Source organism: Sphaerodactylus townsendi, linkage group LG02, assembly GCF_021028975.2.
Source record: "Sphaerodactylus townsendi isolate TG3544 linkage group LG02, MPM_Stown_v2.3, whole genome shotgun sequence".
In the NCBI taxonomy this organism is placed as follows: Eukaryota; Metazoa; Chordata; class Lepidosauria; order Squamata; family Sphaerodactylidae; genus Sphaerodactylus; species Sphaerodactylus townsendi.
In genome coordinates, this window is record NC_059426.1 from 124,657,520 (window position 1) to 124,676,630 (window position 19,111).

At 40.9% G+C, this 19,111-nt stretch overlaps 1 protein-coding gene across 5 annotated transcripts in view; it reads right to left on the bottom strand.

The window, feature by feature from the left end:
• Positions 1-19,111, bottom strand: part of MGA (MAX dimerization protein MGA) — a 97,978-nt gene that overhangs the window by 48,336 nt on the left and 30,531 nt on the right. For 2 of the 5 annotated variants that reach the window (XM_048484348.1, XM_048484344.1), the window contains exons 9-14: positions 18,385-18,727; positions 16,013-16,251; positions 11,380-11,517; positions 10,370-10,421; positions 8,467-8,975; positions 2,703-2,997 (exon numbers count right to left, since the gene is read on the bottom strand). In XM_048484348.1, coding sequence (XP_048340305.1) covers positions 2,703-2,997; positions 8,467-8,975; positions 10,370-10,421; positions 11,380-11,517; positions 16,013-16,251; positions 18,385-18,727 — 1,576 coding nt within the window. The remainder of the gene's footprint in view (positions 1-2,702; positions 2,998-8,466; positions 8,976-10,369; positions 10,422-11,379; positions 11,518-16,012; positions 16,252-18,384; positions 18,728-19,111) is intronic. The other 3 variants (XM_048484350.1, XM_048484349.1, XM_048484347.1) reach the window with 2 other exon arrangements.

Consider the following 19,111-nt stretch of genomic DNA (forward strand, 5'->3'; position numbering starts at 1 on the left):
GGCACTCCAGACTTTCAAGGTGGCTCCAAGATTGGCTCCAGAGTAATAGGCATCCAAGCTTGGTGGAGCTTTGCTTCTGGGTGGGGGGGGGGGGGGGAGTTGGAGAGAGGTTCCTCGAGATAACTCAACCCACAGGCTTCTCTAAGTGTGCAGGGGAAAGGGGGGAAAATTCAAAGCCTTTTGGGGTCCTTCCATAAAATTGAACCCCCCCCAGAAGCAAAGCGTCTCTGCAAACCTGGATGCTACTGTCCTCACAGAGGAGGGTCACTCCTGAAGCCACCTTGAAAGTCTGGTGCCTCTATCTTCAAAAATGTGCAGCCTGCCTACACACTCAGAAATTCCCCATTGGCTACAATGGAGCAAAGTCACTGCAAAACAAAGAATCTTGGGAAATTTCTTGGGGTGTCTGGAAGGGGTGTATTTTTAAAGCTAGTGACACCAAAATTTCAGTGTATCATCTGTTAACTATTCTTATGATGCTACCCAAGTTTGGTGGAGTTATGTTCAGGGGGACCAAAGTTATGGTCCCTCAAATGGGTAGCCCCCATCTCAGGTTAGCTCCCATTGAAAACAATGGGAATGGGGCACCTCCTTTGGGGGTCCATAACTTTGCTCCCCCTGAACCAAACATCACCAAATTTGGGCGGTATCATCAGGACAGTCTCTGGATGATGCCCTGAAATTTTGGTGTGGCTAGCCTTAAAAATGCGCCCCCTGCAGGCCGGAACGTGAAAAAACACTTTAAAAATTTAAAAACACACAAACGACCCTGAAATATTGGCGCCCCCCATGTGACCAAATGGGGGCGCCCGGGGACATAGGGCACCCCCTGTCCCTAGGCAGGAACGCCACTGGTGATAGATAGGTTAGGTTCTACCTCTCCACCAATTGGAGATGACAGAATGTTAGGGAGAGAGCTAGAAAACAACAGTTAAATGAGCTGAAGACAGATGTTAAGGAAGTGGGGGAGTTGGGAGTTTGGCTGAGTGAAGTTGTGCAAAGTGCTGCTTAAAGCTAATTGGAAAGAAAAGTCAATTAATAACAAAACATTCCAAATGTTGGAGTAGGGAAACAATTCAAAAGTTCAATAGAAGAGAAACATTATAACATCTTCCTTACTTTCTTCAGTGTTACCATCAAACTATATATAAAAGTTCACTCTTTATTTGTTTAACCTGTGGACTGGTTGTCTCAGGGAAAAAATACCCCCACAAGTTAAGTTTTCGGGTGTATGTAGCTGTGTGTGTGTGTGTGTGTATGTGTGAATAAATAGTGGCAGCATGTGAATGGAACTGTATTTGAATCCCCAGCTCCAATAACTCTGTACAGCATTGAGTGAGGGGAAATTATAAAAGGGGGCTGGGCTATCCTATCTACTGCTACTGTTGTGAGAGAGAGGACCTGAGAAGAGAAAAGGTCACGGCTCTTTCTACATTTTAAAAGAGGCAAGAAAGGTAGTTGTGATAGAGGCTGTGGAGGGAGATAGGAACTCAGAAGGAGAGGAGAAAGGGGCATTTCAGCTTTAACTCAAGGAAAGATTATGGCAGTCTAAGCTCTTCCACTGAATTAAAGACGCTCCACACTTAGCCATCACTTGAGCAGTATAGAGACGTTCCAACACAGTGGAATGGATAGGTTCAATAGAAAAGTACCACAAGGACATGCTTGCTTTCAGGAGTACTCAAACTTCTCACTAATTCAGGAGGCCTGGGTTGACCTATTTGGGCAAGAAAAAGGCTAAGAACAATGCAAAGCAGATTTGTCTAGTGTATGCTACCAACTTCCTGTTTGTTCAGAAAGCTCAAAGTGACAAACAGAAAAGAAATATAAACAACATCAAAGGCTACTATCCACAGACCAGCCTGACATATTTCCTAAATACCTAAATCAAATGTCAGATGAAAAAAGATACAAAGTCCTTTCTAAAGTCATCTCTGAGGGAAAACATTCCATAATCTCAAGTCACTAATGAAAGGCCATGCTTTTGACACCCATAGTTAAGCTTCCCACCTTGATATAATGCAAAATAGAGTCTCAACTGAAGAACACAGGTGGCACAGAGATTGGCACAGTAAAAGACAATCTCCAAAATATGTAGGTTCAATGCCATGGAGGGATTTAAAGGCTCAAACAGGGCTAAGAAGAACATAGGCAGTGAGTGCAAATGCTGTAACACCTCTTATCAGCCGTAACCACTCACCTGGCTATAGACTGGGAAGAACATTCTTTATCCTTCTGCTCCCAGTAGCAAATAAACTATTTTTTTGAAACTTTGAACTCTTTCTATGGATGTAATAAAGCAATGCCCTTCTCATGTCAAATGTATGGAGTATTTCCTTCACCTTGGATATAGGAATAGGGAAAAAGGTGGGAAGGAACACCTCTTGAGCCATATGAAAGGGTGACACAACCTTAGGTAAGAAGCTTAGACAGGGATGAAATACTACCCTGGTATCAAAGATTTTAAGGAATGGTGGTGGTGAGGGGTGTACCCTCAGGACAGCAAGCTCACTCATCCTCCACATGGATATGACTGCTCCCACAAATGCTACTTTTAGAATGAGTAAGGATAACCAACAATGAGACATTCATCCATTAGGCAGATGCTGGAGACCTTAAGGACTAGCAGTGTGGTGGAAAGAAAAAACACATGAATGCTGTGTTGTTTCCTATTTTAAAAAACAAAGAATATAATGACCCACCTATGTGCCTCTGTGCTGGGGCACGAACATATTGGCGTGCTACAGAAGAACTTGTACTGCTGGTGAAAATTTGTGTTTTGGCAGTATTTGATGTAGATACTCCAACTGATTGTGACTCAGAACCAGCACCATTAGGATTAGATGTCACCTTGGAGACCACAGCACTGACAGTTGAGGGGTCAAGTATTGTGGGTTGCAACCTTCCTGTAATATAAGCAGCAAGTCGATTGGCTGGATGCAATGCTCCCATCTGTCCCAAAAGCAGTTTGGCCTGAGGATAATTTTTACCATTAACCTGCAAAGAGAGGGAGAAAATGCCAACAGATGCTAACTCGACCCTTTCAGACAATGGCAAGGATTCAAAGAACTGATTAAGCTATGTGGAGAACTTACATTATTTCAATGGAAATTCTGACTGTTTTCTTCAAACAGCGAACCCTTTCCCCCTCCCAGCTATATGTAAGTTGAAACCTCTCAATTTAAAAAGCAATATAGCATGTATCCTAGAGGGCTAATATTAGGCCCTTTCTTCACGGGGCCAAAAACAGTGGCCCAGGGACAGAAAAACACCGGGTCCCTGGGGAGCTGTTCCCATAGGCAGTGCTGCTGCAATGCAGCAGCGCCGTCCTGTGCGGCCCCGAGTGGCGTGAAAGCGCCGCTTTCCACCTCCCTTCCCAAGGGAGGTTTTTGGAAGGCGCCGCTTTCCTGTTCCCCCCACTCACCTCGTCCTCCAGCGTTGGTCTGGAGGGCTGCTGAGACCTGCCCACGCTGCCCTCTGACCCCTGGAGGTGCTGGCCTCTGCGGGGGCCACTTGCACGCTCCCGTGCGAATTGCCCCCTCCCCTCCACTGGCATAATTTCTGCCGGTGGAGAGGTGACCTTTCCGCTGTGCGGAAAGGGCCTTAGAAAAAAAAGTTCAAAGCAGGGATCTCTAATAAATAGCTCACTAGCTACTGTAGAAGAGCTCCAGAGGGCTTTCAGGCAGCGCAGAGAGTCTGCAAAACAGAAAAAGAACACTGGTCACCTGGAAAGAGCTGCGGGGCACCTGGACATCAGCATTTTTGACCTCTCCAATAGCAGGGGTGCCTCTCATGCCAGCAGAGGGGGCAAATGCACTAGAGTTGCCCAACAACTCATGATTAGGCTGTTACTTTACATATATTTTTTGGAATCTCACAAAACAAACATTAAGAAAATTTATACATCATCTCTTCAGAGACCTGTTCAAGGTGGCTAACAAAGTAATCTGTGAACATAAGGCTCACAGATCTCCCATCCTTTCTAACACTGGGCACGTTTATTCCTGAGATAGCTGGACCCTACATGCTCTATAGCAGCATGGGTCAGGAGGCTAAAGTGGGGAGCTAGAAGGAGGCAAAAATTGAATTTTCTGCCTACTTCACGGTGCTGAACTGATGGAAGAAGCAGAAAGGGATCAGAAAGGTACACTCTTTCCACTGCAGCCACCAAAGCTACATTTATTCCACTTGGATTGGATCTGTAATACCAGGAATAAATTTTCCTGGGATCAGTAAGGACTGCTGGGGGGAGGGACAGCAGGAAAGCCAACTCAATTGGAGCCAACTCAATTAAATTATAAAATCAAAAGAATCACAGTAATCAAAACAAGCCATTAAAAGCAAGATAGGAGAATAAAACAGAATACAAAAAATATATCAGCCTAAAGTGGATTAATAAATCAGTCTTTCCTCATGAAATGTGGAAAGATGCCAGTTACGGAAAGCTAATATATCATTATTATCCAATGGATGGCAAGCTTTAACTTTGACAAGAAATTATGGTCCAATATCTTTACTGAGTAATGACTATCAGTTGATAGATTGAAAAGAGGTTGTTCATGAAGATCACCATGGTTTTGTACCTAAACATCAGTTGGAGGCTAATGTTAGAACTGCTTTAATTTTTCCAGATGAAGAAAAAGGTTTGACAATTTGAACTGGTCTTTTTTGTTTAAGGTATTAGAAAATATGAATTTTGGATAGAATTCAAAGCCACAAATCATTAATTCATTTTTCTGTTTTACACCAAAAGTCAACCAAGGATTTCCAATTGTCAATATATTTAGGTAGATTCTTTTTTCTGATCAAAGAAGTAAGTTTTGTTCTCCACCAATTCCAACAGTTTCACTCACCAATCTTCCACAGTAGGTATAATTGAGTTTTTCCACTTTTGCACATATAATATTTTCGCTGCTGACGTTATGTATAAAAACAAAGTTCCATTTCTTTAAAACTGCCCGTTCATGAAACCCAAAAAATAAGCCTCTGATTTCATTTGTATATTAGGGACGTAATATTCTGCATCTCTATTCTGCATTGGTCAGATGTCACCCGAAATACTGTGTTCAGTTCTGGAACCGCAATTCAAGAAGGATATTGACAAGCTGGAACGGGTCCCGAGGAGGGCGACCAAAATGGTAAAAGGTCTGGAATCCATGCCCTACCAGGAGAAACTTGGGGAGCTGGGTATGTTTAGTCTCGAGAAGCATATGTTAAGGGGGGAGATGATAGCCATGTTTAAATATTTAAAGGGATGTCATGTTGAAGTGGGAGCAAGCTTGTTTTCTGCTGCTCCAGAGACTAGGACAAGGAGTAATGGGTTCAAGGTGAAGGAAAAGAGATTCCACCTAAACATTAGGAGGAACTTCCTGACAGTTAGGGCTGCTCGACAGGAGTCTCCTTCTTTGGAGGTTTTTAAACAGAGGCTGGATGGCCATCCATCAGGAGTGCTTTGATTGTCTGTTCCTGCATGGCAGGGGGTTGCACTTGATGGTCCTTGTAGTCTCTTCCAACTCTATGATTCTATGATAATTGTTAATGGAGACTTAGGTAAACCATGTGAAATACAGAAAGGAACAAGACAAGGTTGTCCATTATCTTTCCTCTTGTTTATATTAGTTCTGAAAGTACTGAAAAGAAACATAAGACTTGATGAGAAGATTGAGTATATAAAAATTTAAAAAGAGTCTTATAAATTAACAGCATTTGCTGTTGATCTGGAATTGATCTTAGAAAATCCACTGAAGGAAACTGAACCTGTAATGTTGAAACCAAAAGAATTTGATGCATTATTTGGTTTAAAAACAATGTCAGAAAACAAAATCCTTAACAAAGAATATGAATACACAGAATCAAACAAAGTTGATGGGTAAGACAGATTTTAAGGCTGAAAAAAGGTGAAATATCTGGGTATTATGTTGTAAAATATGAAATGAATGCTTTCAAAAAAATTCCGTTAAATTATTGAATGAAGCAAAGAAAAAGATCTGTCAAGGCAGAATACATCCCACTTATTGGTGGGGAGAATTTCTGTCATTAAGGTGAATAAATTGCCAAGAATGTTATTTTTGTTAAAAACAACACCAGTGTTGGCAAATTATATTTCATTTAAACAACAGCATAAGGATATTTCAGACTTTATTTGGCAAGGGAAAACCCCCCAGATTAAATATAAAATATTGCAAGATACAAAAGAAAGAGGAGGTCTACTCTAGGTCTACCTATTTGAAATTGCATTTTGAAGATTCTAAGATTGAATTTGAAGTGGTACTGTGCAAAATGTAAAAAGCTCTTGTTGAGATTTGACACAGCAGAAGAATGAGATATGACAACATTGGCCATCAACTTGGGGCATAATATACAAATGGAACAATAGGGAAATATGCGGTTAAAGGGGCTTAAATTTACATTAAGTACAGTCTTAAAGAGAATTCCTATAAAATGATGTATCACTGGTACCTGTTGCCAGAGAAATTGGCAAAGATGTATAAAAATGCTTTGAATACATGTTGGAAATTTGATCATCATGAAGGGACTTTGAATAATTTATGGCAGACTTGTAACAAAGGTAAAAATATTGGAGACAAATAAATTCAACTATTCGGAAGATTTTAAAAAACAAATGAAACTAGGACTTATCTACAGACAACTTGAAAAAGAACGTTGTCCTTAAATATGACCCAGAAGCAATAATATGATATTCATAAAAAATGAACACTTTATCTATACTTACAAAAGAAGAATAACTTGTGAAGTTATTGGTGTTGGCGGAGATGGCTAAACTTACTCCTTTGATTAAATGAAATGATTTATATTCTTGAATAATTGGAAATGCCTGACTTTTTGTATAAAACAGAAAAAAATGATCATTTGTGGATTTGAGGAATAGAAAAACAAGAAAAATAATTATAACAGAGAATTAGTAATGACAATTAAGAATTAATTTTTACAATTGTAATCAGAGAGCAAGTAGTAAGTTTTTAAGTGTGTTTATACTTGGTGCAGACTAAATTGGGAGCCTTCCCTTTTCCCCCTTGTTATGTGTTCTTTTTGTGTTTGCTTTCTTTTTGTTTGTTCTATAAGCTTTTAAAGTTAATAATAAAAAATTATAACTGAAAAAATCAGTCCTCAAGCTAAAAGTGGACCATAATAACAGATTAAAAAGATGGAACTCTTCAGTTAAAAGCCTGAGTAAATAGCAACATTTTGGCCTGGTGCCTAAACCCCAGTATAGCAAGGGAATGGCTTTCCAAAAGGAAGGTGTCAATGTGTGTGTGTGTGTGTGGGGGGGGGGGACTTGTGTCTCCAATAACCACTCATCTCACCACTGTTGGTGGGAAGGGCACAAGGAACAAGGATTGATAGGAGAGTCTTAACAATCCTTTACAATAGCCAAGCTATTTTAATTGAAGTTCCTAGACAGTTTTCCAAGGCATCCCCACACAAAGCACATTACTGTAATCTAAACTGGATTTTGACCAGAGAATGCTATTAAACACTGTAAAACTATTTCAGGCCAAACAATTTACAATTAGGTCACTATTAGTAGAAAATAATTTTAAAACAACAAAATATTGAAAACCTCCTAGTGAATTACCATGGCAGACTATGAAAGAAATTTAAATGCATTGTCTATGGGTACTGCAAATTGCAAGTAGCAATGACTTCCACCCATATAGGAAATACATATAAGACCAAAATGATTAACATAAGCAAAGGGATTTACTGCAAAGACATCTGGGCTGTTTCCTCATAAATATTTTTTTCCTTTTGCCAAGACTCTTTGGCCGTTTCTGCACGGGCCAAAATCAACAATTTCAGCTCAGTAAAACACCGTTTTGTGGGTGAGCCTTCACACAGGCACTGCTGCCAAATTGATGCAGTGGCACTCTCTCTCCCACAAAACAGTGTTTTTAAACGTCGCTTGGGGAGTGAGGTTTTTGAAGAATGCTGGCTCCCATTCGGTGCCAAGCGAACGGCACCGGGTGAAACCCAGCGTATTTCCCGCAGCCCACCCAGACACCACCTACTTCCTGCAGCCTCACTTTGTGGAGGCCAGGGGACATGCCTCCTGGCCTCCGACCCCAGCGCCGTCACTCTGGCCATGGGGGCGTGTCCCCTGGCCTCCACAACACAACGGAAGGCAGCAGGAGGTAGGAGCCATTTGGGGGCGGTGCAGCCTGGACGAAGGCTGCACCGCCAGCTGCACAGCCAGCGGGGTGGGGTGTGTGCATTGGCTTAAACTACGCCGATGCACCCCCGCTCAGCTGGCTGTGCAGAAATGGCCTCTAGGAGCTGCACTGAATTTAATTACACTAATACGAAATTATTCTCCAATGTTTCTCAACCTATTAATAAGGCTTAGTTCTCACAAACAGGAGATATGGTGGCAAACCAGTGCCTTGACTAGACTATCTGAGACAAGTTCAAAAACAAGGAAAAGTTTAATTCAACAGAAAAATCTACCTGAATCAGGCACGAAGGATTCAAATTGGATTTGCGTGGATAGGCAGCCAGTTTTCCTGCAGGGAAAAGCTTCATGTAAAAAGGCAAACCCTTCTTCCTTTGTTCTCGTAATCTGCTCAAGGAGCCAGGGGTTAAGAATGTTTCTTCTTCTGTTTTTTTGCATGGTGACAATGTATTAGATGCCTCCAAAACAGACACATGAACCTTTTCATCCTGGCTTTGGCAAGAAGGCATAGAGATTTTCACTCGGGAAGAATAGATGGGAATGTTCTTCTCATCCCAGGTTTTGGTTTCAGATTCTAGATCAATAGCAAAGTTTCCTACTTTGAGGAACTTCGGCATCTTGTTCTTGATGTGCTGTGATAGGATATTCAAAATCTCATTGCGATCCTCGTCCCAGTTGCAACTGGAAACAATCTCAATTAGTTTGGTTGTTCCATTTGGTGTGGTGTGATGTACATAGGAAGTGGATGGATCTCCTGCACTACAGGAAAACCACCAACTTTTATCTGGAAAGAATGGAAACAGGTTTATGCAATACTGCAGCTTTAGGGCTGTTCATTATGGATACTGCCTACCTTAAATCACCAATAGCAGAACCTAAGTATACTAAAAGCATGGCGCACAGCCACCTGATTGACTATGAGCTACAATAGTCCTATGTTTTCAGATGGACAAACAATCTTGTTCTTCAATATCCACTTAATCTCCTTTTGTTAGAAGTGGATTGTGACAATTTTTTAAAGTCTCTAAACAGAGACTAATTCCAGAATACCATTTATGGTGCTTCAGCAAGTGGACAAAGTTGTGTTCTGAAGCTAAACCTTGTATTAAACGAATTGCCAAAGAAAGGGTATTGATATACTCCCACCCCGCCGCATAGTCCCTTTCAATTCCAAGAAAAAACTATTTCCTGGGGTTGTGGAACCCATGTGAAAAGATATGGGTCAAGTCAGTGGGGAGGCCTGCAATAAGAAGGAAGAAAAAAAAGTTGCTCCATCCCTCCTCTTGAAGCGGGACCATTTTTTTCTCACCCTTCCTCCTCACTTCCGGCATGACTTTTTTGTTCACAGGGGGTTCTGCAACTCCAGGCTAAGATGACCAAAACGCATCATAAAAAATGAAAACCAGAAATTTCAGATTTGTTTCAAATTGTACTTAATGTTGGCACCAATGTAACAGCGAGCTGCATTTGGATCCCTCAGAGGCAATTTTCACTACACACAATAAGAGAATGATTCCAGTTATTACAGTTGAGCAATCAGGAAAGATGTGCTTGTGGAGAGCCCATTAATAGCATTTCATCCAGAAAAAAAAACAAGTCCCATTTTGAACCAGATCTTCAATTACCTGATCTTCTTCTATCCCACCCCCCAATACCAACTATGTTTTTTCAGGAATCCAAATGTAAAAAATCCTGAGCATAGCAGCATGAAGGCAAGACTACTGTTGTATGTGAGGCTCTGGGACTCTAATCCACAAATGACTTAAGATTTTTTTTTAATTCCCAGAATTTGCGTTGCAAACCGAAACGGAATTTTTGGGGTTTACTGACTACCTTCAAACTGCCGTTTTTTTCACATCAGCAACATATGGGGCGACTGTACCCTTGCTGCACCCCACTCCCCTGCCCCCAGTAAGAAATGTGGATCTAACAGGGAGAATTAAATACACATAATTCCTTTCCTGGAATTCTGATTCCCAGTCTTCATGCATCTTACTCTATGACTGCCTTAGAGGAGGCAGTGATGGCTTCTTTTAGCAACAATGCTGTGTCTCAGCTAGTAAGAATGTAAGCTTAGTTTTCCACATGATTTCCTTCCCTTATTGGAATTTCAGGGGCATGTATGTACACAAAAACACCCCAGTTTTAGAACCTGGGGATTCAAGATTTTAATCTTACCTCCAGACTCTTTACCATTTTCCTCTTTAAGGGGTTGAACCTCAGAATGCTCCTGGGGAAGAGAAAAGAAGGAAAGCAAGAAATATAAAAAGGTAACTAACTTTTAGACTTAACTCCAGCATTCAAGTAACTGAGAGTGAAAAATAACACTTGCATGAAATTTCACATTGTAAGAGTAATTCAACAGTTGTCTCCTGCAATAGGTGACCCCCCGCCCCCCAATCCAGGACAACCCGAGGAGCCATGCAACACCCCCAGTTGGCTCCCAGGGTGGCTGGAGATCCCTGAGGTACCTGGTTGCAGCACCTTGCTTGGTGGCCTTGGAGGCAGCCAGGAGGACTCCAAGCCACACACAACCACAGTGCCTTGCCCTGGTGGCCTCCAAGGATGCCAGAAAAGCCCTGGGCTGCCCAGAGCTGGGCCTCCATACCCCCACACTCCTAAAAACAAGGGGAATGCCAGAAGGAAGCAGGGACCACCCCCAGCACCCCTCCCCAGGGTCATCCATTCACACCCCTCCTCCAGGTTCCCACAGCAGCCCACTCACCTGACAGAAGGGAGGCAGTAGGTCCATGCCAGCCTTGGCATTGGATGGAGGGAGAGGGGCGGAGATATAAGGGACTATAAAGGTTGGAAGGAGTCAAGGAAAGAAAGACAGCCCATGCAGCCACTGCGGCTGAGGAAGGGCCGGCTCATCCCAGACCCAAAGGCTCTGACTGGTGAGTGGCGGGGCCAAGACTAACAGGGAAGAAATACATTACAGGGCAGGAAGGTCAATGAGAAGCTGGTGACTGGCAGAGCCCACAATGCCAAGAGAGAGAAGCAACCTCCCTCACTTCTGAGTCTGACACAGGGGACCAAATCCTGGAGCAACCCATCTCAGGGTCCATGGAAGACAGGTCCCCAGTAGCAGAGGGTGCCACAGGTTATTTAAACGCTAGGCAGTTTATCAACTGTGCAGTGTCAATACTCTACAACTCAAGTTATTCTTACAGAGAATACAGTCTCACCTTTTCAATGTGTTTTTCAGAATTCTGAAGGCACTGTTGCTTTTTCTCCTGTATCTTGGGTTCATATATTCGAACACGGGCACAGGTCATCATACTTTCAAAATATAAGTACACAGGGTCCTTATCCTCCTCTCGAATCTATATAGAAGATAAAGGAACTTCAAATTAACCAAACACCTGTGAGAAAATGTCATTGTTGTATTAATGAGCAACTCGTTGTTTTAATTAAGTGCTGGCCTTCTTCCTCCAATGGGGTTTTCTAGGTGGCTGACAATACTTTAAAGCAAAACTTATAAAACTACTTTAAAAAGCAGCAATAAGCCTAGAAGTAATACTAGTAACTAAAATGAACAAAAGCTAGTTAGTGAGACAAACTTTGTTCAGCTCCCAAGAGACAGCAGATTATATTCTTAAGAGAAGGTTTCAATAATAGGGTACAAAGGGAAAGACCTGTATCTGGTAAATACCTCTGCTGAGGATGATATCAACCTGCTCACATGGGAGAAGGTGGTCCCTCTGGTAGTCTGAGTCTTACATCACTCCAGCCATCACTTTGAATAAACATCAACAAAGATCTTTGAGAAGGGGTAATTGTAACAAGTTCCATTGAGGACCTGGCCACTGCACTATAAACATAAGAACATAAGAAAGAGCCTGCTGGATCAGAGCAGAGTCCATCTAGTCCAGCACTCTGCTACTCGCAGTAGCCCACCAGATGCCTTTGGGAGCTCACATGCAGGATGTGAAAGCAATGGCCTTCTGCTCTTGCTGCTCCCAAGCACCTGGTCTGCTAACAAATTCGCAACCTCAGATCAAAGAGGATCAAGATTGGTAGCCATAGATTGACTTCTCCTCCATAAATCTGTCCAGGCCCTTTTTAAAGCTATCCAGGTTAGTGGCCATCACCATCTCCTGTGGCAGCATATTCCAAACACCAATAAAGAAGTTGAAGTTCTTCCTTTTTCAAATTAGCACATAAAATTAACTACAGTAATAGGTTTCATAATAGTATTTTTTCATACTTCTGAATGGCCTGAATTATTACAGTAATATAGCCTAGACATCACTGAAACATGGGTAACTGTGGTAAGATATTTTCCAGGATGGGCTGCAGCAATGCAGTTCCCGATAGCACCCCAAACTGTGAAACTAATTATGTGTGTTTAACCCTTCCTTATAGAATATGAAGATGTAACACCCCTCCCTCAGTATCCTCTGTATGGTTCTATAAAGTACTCATCAGCACACCCTTCAACAATGCTCACCAAGATTCTCAGTATAGAAGCAGGCAAATTTCAATTATCAGGGTTGTAACAGTTTGTCCTTTTTTTTCTGACTGTAAGCAGAAAATGGTTATTAATGAGGCAACTTCTGCAGCATGAATGCTCTGATGCAGTACTCTGCAGGTGTTTGCTGATAAACATCTGTATAAGACAACTGATTAGTTATGCTAGTAATATGCTGGTAATAACCATCTTAACACCACATGGAAAAAGCACCCAGAAGAAGCCTCCTCTTTGTTAAGACAGCGCCTGGAGGCTAAGATTCTGGAGGGAGTTATGCTCTTCACCTTGGATAGAATGACTGACACATTCATTAAGAACTTGGGAGTTCTACAGTACTTTCTACTGAAAAAGAAGGTAAACACACAGCAAAAGTGCTTTTAACCAACTTCACACAGCACAGTCTTTCCTTTTTTGGGACTTAACTAATGTAGCCATGCTAATCCATGCTATCATAACCCTGAGACTGAAATTATCTTAACACAACTCTATGCAGAACTGCCTTCATTGAATATCACATGTAAGCTACAACTGGTGCCTTTGGAAGCCCATGAGTGAAGGTTGTGGCTTGTTTCCTGTTTGTATTCCTATATGATACTGCATTTGTTTTTAAAATGGAATGGAATGTACACACTGTCCAGACTTCCCTCTGTGATACACCTCTGAAGATGCCAGCCACAGATGCAGGCAAAACGTTAGGAACAAGATCCACCAGACCACGGCCACACAGCCAGAAAACCCACATCATCATATTGTTACCTGGCATGCTTTAGATTACAAAAGATTCCAAATGTCTTCCATAAGGGGATAATTAGAACAATCTTTCCTAATGGAAAATTATAAAATGATGTATAGGTGGTATTTGATGCCAAAAAATTGTCTAAGATATATAAAGGTATGTCTAATAGATGCTGGAAATGCCAACAACTAAAGAGGTCTTTCTTTCATATGGGGTGGATGTGTAAAGAGCCTAAATTCTTTGGGGATGTGATATTTAAAGAAATACAAAAAATCTTGAAGGCAACAATTATGAAAAAATAACTTAGGCTTTTTTACTGGGAATCATGGGAAATGATATTTCAAATCAATACAGATCACTATTTATGTATACAATTACTGCAGCAAGGACTCTATATGCACAAAAATGGAGAGACAATAAAATACCAACAAAAGAGGACAGGATTTTGAAAGTCATAAAATATTCAGAAATGGCAAAACTGACGTCGCTATTAGGGGACAATAATGTGGACAACTTTTTAGAAAACTGGAAACCTTTTATGGAATACCTTTTGAAAACCTATTCAAACAGAGAAACAATAGCAGGATTTGAAATCTAAAAGAAAACAGAATGTATTACAATATTAGTAAAACAAAAAATAACTGAACAAATGGTTTGTTAATTATATGCATGAATCTAGAGTTAACTTTCAATCAAGACACAGCTGGAAGTCACTTCCTTTTCAATTCCTTTGTGAAGTCCTTAGGACAAATAATTCTTAGCTTTGGGGTTGGCTGTCATCAACATGCAGATGATACCCAGCTCTATACATCCTTATCCAATTCTTTAGTGAAGCCTCCACAATGTGGAGTTCCTAAATCACTGCCTGGCTGCTGCAGATTTGTGAAGTAAACAAATTGAAACTAAACCCTGGACCGACAGAAGTAACAAAGACCAGTAAACCAGAGATCTTGAAAGACACTGTGCTCTGCACTTTTGATGGAGTTCAGCTGATCCTTGTTCACCAGCTAAGAGCCTTGGGGTTATACTGAACCCAAGATTAATGCTAGAGAAGCAAGTTAATGCAGTTGCAAAAAAAGACTTTCCTCCAACTCAGCCTAGCACAAAAGTTGACCCTTTCCCCTTGACATGACTGATCTTACCATCTGGATTCACACCACAGTAGCATCAAGGCTAGACTGCTGTAATACATTTAATGTACTGTAATAAATTAATCTCCCTTCAAAATCGATTTGGAAAATCCAACTGGTGCCAAACACCACAACTCAGCTATTATCAGGAGCTAGATGAAGTATGCATATTATTTCCCGAGTTGGAGTTACTCCACTGGCTGCACATACGTTACCAGGCTCAATTTAAGGTATCAGTCATCACAAACAAAGTCCTTCATGGCCTTGGACCCTCATGTCTGAGGTATCATCTCTCCTCCTATGCACTGCCATGACAGCTTTGCTCATCTGAGCAAGGCCTTTTCCAGGTGCCAACATGCAACTGGGCAAAATCAACAACTGCCCATACACGTGGCGTCTCCACTGTGACCGCCCGAAACACACCTTGTGGAATGGCCTGTCTGAGGTCAGGAAGGCTCCTACTCTCCTGGCTTTACACAAACTATGCTAATCTGAATAATTCAAGAGGGCTTTCATATGCAGACAATACAGTTGCAATGTACTAAATGATGTACTAAGTTACTTGGATCAATTATTAGGGAGTGTGGTCTACTGTGTTCAGTTTGCTGAAATTAGGATTCTACTATATAATATATGTACAGTTTAATGGTTATGTTAATACTTATGCTTTGTTCCAGTTCCAGTTTTAAATTTCTGATTAGTTCTACAACTCTAATCCTATTGTATTTTTATTGAATGTTCTATCCTATCAATTATACTGACTACGTAATCCAGCTTGAGTCCAAGTGGGAAAGGCAAATTAAAATAATGTTACGTAAATAAAACTTATTTGTTACTCTTACTGAACCCTGCTCAAGCTTACTTTGAGTATTTTTAAGATGCTGAAAAAATTCAACCTTCAACCAACTAGTAACTCATTACTTATGCTTCCTGCCCTTGAGGGGCTCAGGGCAGTGTGAACCGTTTTCCTGTCCTTCACTGTGCCTTCAGGAATGAGAGCTTATCCAGCTCTAGCTGAACAGTGCAACCACTATATTACATTCACTTCTGTGATTACTGCACTTTTCTATTCCTACCTTAAACCTTCCCTCTTCTCCCATGAACTATCTAAATAATACTAGATGCTTTAATCACTCTAAAAACACTGTTCAGTCTTTGTCATAGTTCTTCTTGATGTTCAGCACTTACTTGTCACAGTCCACTCCTCATACAGGAACAAGCTATTTCAATTATATCTGCTCTTTTTCTTCTGTCATGTCCTAAAATTTCTCATTTTGATAGATTTCTACATTGCCGCCAGGATCTCTTCACATGGAAATGCTTCCCAAAAGATATGTGCCTACCACAACAGTCTTAAAGTTACAAAGCAAATGCCTCTATGGAGCTTTCTTTTTATCTCCAATAACTTGTATTCAGGGTGTTTTGCATACAAGAGATACAGAACTCTTGGATTAACCTTAAAAAATAATTTGTTTGCTTACCACTGGATTAGGTCTGGGTGTATACACTCGTGTCTTGACTGCACTAGGTGCAGGCTTAGTTCCGCTGGGCACAGGCTTCTCAGTTGGTAAGACATCTATACTAGGTGGTATCGCCAATTTTGCTGGCTCAACAGTTGATGGTGTTGGGATGTAAACTGGTTCCGGATCAAGCTCTCCATCAACTTTTACCCACAACGGAAAGTTCCTAAGAGGTGCTTCTGGCTCTGTGTCACAGACTGCTAAAAGACAAATACAAGAGTTTGTTAGGAATCTATTTTCCCATGAATGACCTCTGTGGTAATACATACTACAGAAACATAAGCATTAGCTTTCAATAAGCCCTGGATGGATAGGTACTTGGAGAAGGTAATGGGTCAGATGGACTGAAGCTCAATCCAAACAAGACTGAGGTACTGTATGCCAGTGCTTGAGGATTAAGGAATCAGCCTGACCTGCAGGGTGTTTTATCTCCCCGAAATGGTCCATTGGTACTTACCATGAAGGGGCCTTCTCCTGGCAGGCTAGGAGGACATCTTGTGGGTGATTCTTTTTAAACATATTTTATTCTTCTACTCATTCTATCCTGAAATTTGGGCCGAGTTCTTAATCCCTATTCCTCCATTGATAGCCAACTCTTCTATTGCAGCTTTGATCTTTTTATTATATAGTCCTTCCACAGATTTGTGTGAAAGGGTTAGATAAGTTTCCTACAGGGAGCTATAAACCTTCACACTGTTAGGAATAAGTGTTAGTTTTAGGTATTATAAAATATAGATGTATTTTTATAATTTTCTTTTCTATTCTGTTTTATTTTACTTTTTAATTTTAATCAATGGTGTTTCCATTTAATTATTACAACGGATTATATTTGTGATGCCAATAAAGGCCCATGTATGTATGTGACTGGTCCCAGGTTATCCTAGAATTATGATGGCAGAAAGCAGAGCTGAATTCAGGTATTCCTAACAGCAGTTAAGTGCTCAAACCACTATCTTAAATGGCTGTTAAATAATTATACATTATCTGCAGTATATTTTATGTGGCCATTTCCTGTTAGGCAACCAATCAGAAAAATGTTGTTTGATATAGTTAGAAAAAGATAGTACTTTGAGTGTATTTCTAAATTATGTTTTATGAATCCAGTCTAGCTGAAGTCAGTTACTATAACTAGGACAGTTAGTTTATTTAGAGGCAGGTTCTAATATGTTAAATAGTGCTAATTCACAGTTATTATGCACAGAACTGCAGCTTAAGTCTCATTACAAATAATGGAACTTTAGTTGCCACTAGTTCGTTTCATTTGTTTTAAATGTAACCTCCAGGGACCGCATTACCCCACACGTCCCTACTCGGCCTCTGCGTTTAGCAGAGGCAAATTTGCTGGTGGTCCCCGCTCCTTTCTGGATGATACGTGGCTGGCCTTCATTGGATATTCCTCAGGGCTGCATTCACGTCTTGGTCTTGCCCAGGTGGAACACTCTTCCGCCAGCTGTCCGGGCCCTGCGGGACCTTGGTGAATTCCGCAGGGCCTGTAAGACTGAGTTGTTCCACCGGGCCTTTGGAGTAACCAGCCGTTGAATGGTGCCCCCCCCCCCCTTTCTGTTCTCGTCTCTGCCTATATTTTACACCTTATTGACGGAGCTAGCAGTCTTCCCTTTGGGGAGGGTTTTAACAGTGGGCTTGCGGGGTGCCTTTGCATTTTTGAAATCTGACATTTGAATTTGATTTTAACTGCTGTTTTTAAAAGGGGATTGGTAATTTATTTGTATGGACGTTTAATTGTTTAATCTTGTTTGTGTTTAGCTGTATTATGATTTGATTTTGTTGTGCGGGGATAGGGCGGTGTATAAGATTAAACAATAAATAAATAAAATAAATAAATAAAGAGGTTTAGTCACAACTAACTTCAGCTGAATTGTATTTCATATTATGCTGATATTTTATTGATTTTATTTTATGGTCATAATTACTGATAATTACTGATATGGATCCTGCAATTTGTCAGAAGACGCTGACAATCAGAGATACTTTCCACATCCCCGTCTTACCAGCAGCCCCCTTCTAACCCTGAGAAAGATGACTAATAAATTCATGGGTCTGGAGGTTACATTACGAACAGGAAAGATATAAAATCACCCTCCTGCTTCTTCAGTAAGCAAGGTTAGTACCTGTAGAAGAGGCAGGAATGGGCAGTTTTATCCTATTCTTCAATGCAGCCTCCCAGGCTCTATGGCTATTAGTCCAAGCGGTCTCAAGACCCTGAGAATCAATTTTCCTGAGCTCAGAAGGGAACATGGGGAGGGTCAGATATTTTCCAGGAGAAATCCCACTACAGAAAGGAAGTAACTTTGAAACTGGTGACCAATACTTACTATATTCCATCTTCTTTTTTCTCTTCTTATCTTTCAGTTTTTCTTGCTCTTCTTTGTCTGACTCCTCCTCCCACTGCTCTTGTTCTTTTCCACAATACAACCAATGCTTTCCAGGCACAGACTTCTCTGGGATCTTCTTATGCTTGGAACCTCCTTTCACTAGGACCACTCTTCTCTTTAAACATATGCATCCAAACATGCAATCTGGCTTCCGGCAGTGTGTAGACTGGTGTTTCTCAAGAGCTAGACTGGAACAGATACACCCAAGCCGGCAAAAATCATTGTTGCATGGTGGCGCTCGCTTCTTGATGATTTTGCGGATAGGTTTGTTTTTGAGCGATGCCTGAAAGTATATAGACCTTATTTGCAAACAATCAGAAAAATACCTGTATACACACAAGTGAAAAGAAATAACTATAATACAGGATCATGAGATAAACTATTTTTAGTTTGCTTTCAGAGATGAGATTGGAACTAGCTTCTTTAAGAGATTCTGAAACAAATTATGTATGTGTCCACAGTGAATACGCTAACAAACTTGATAGCTAAAAATAAGCTGTTTGCTGTGCACAGGAGAAAATATATCAAAGACTTAAAAAAATTAAATAATGTCAGAGGCCAGGATATTAAATCTCATGCAATTATGTTCACATGACCAGGTGAGTTTTGGACTCCTTTCTTGAACATAAGTTTTTCCAAAATATAAGGCAAGCCACAATGAAATTAT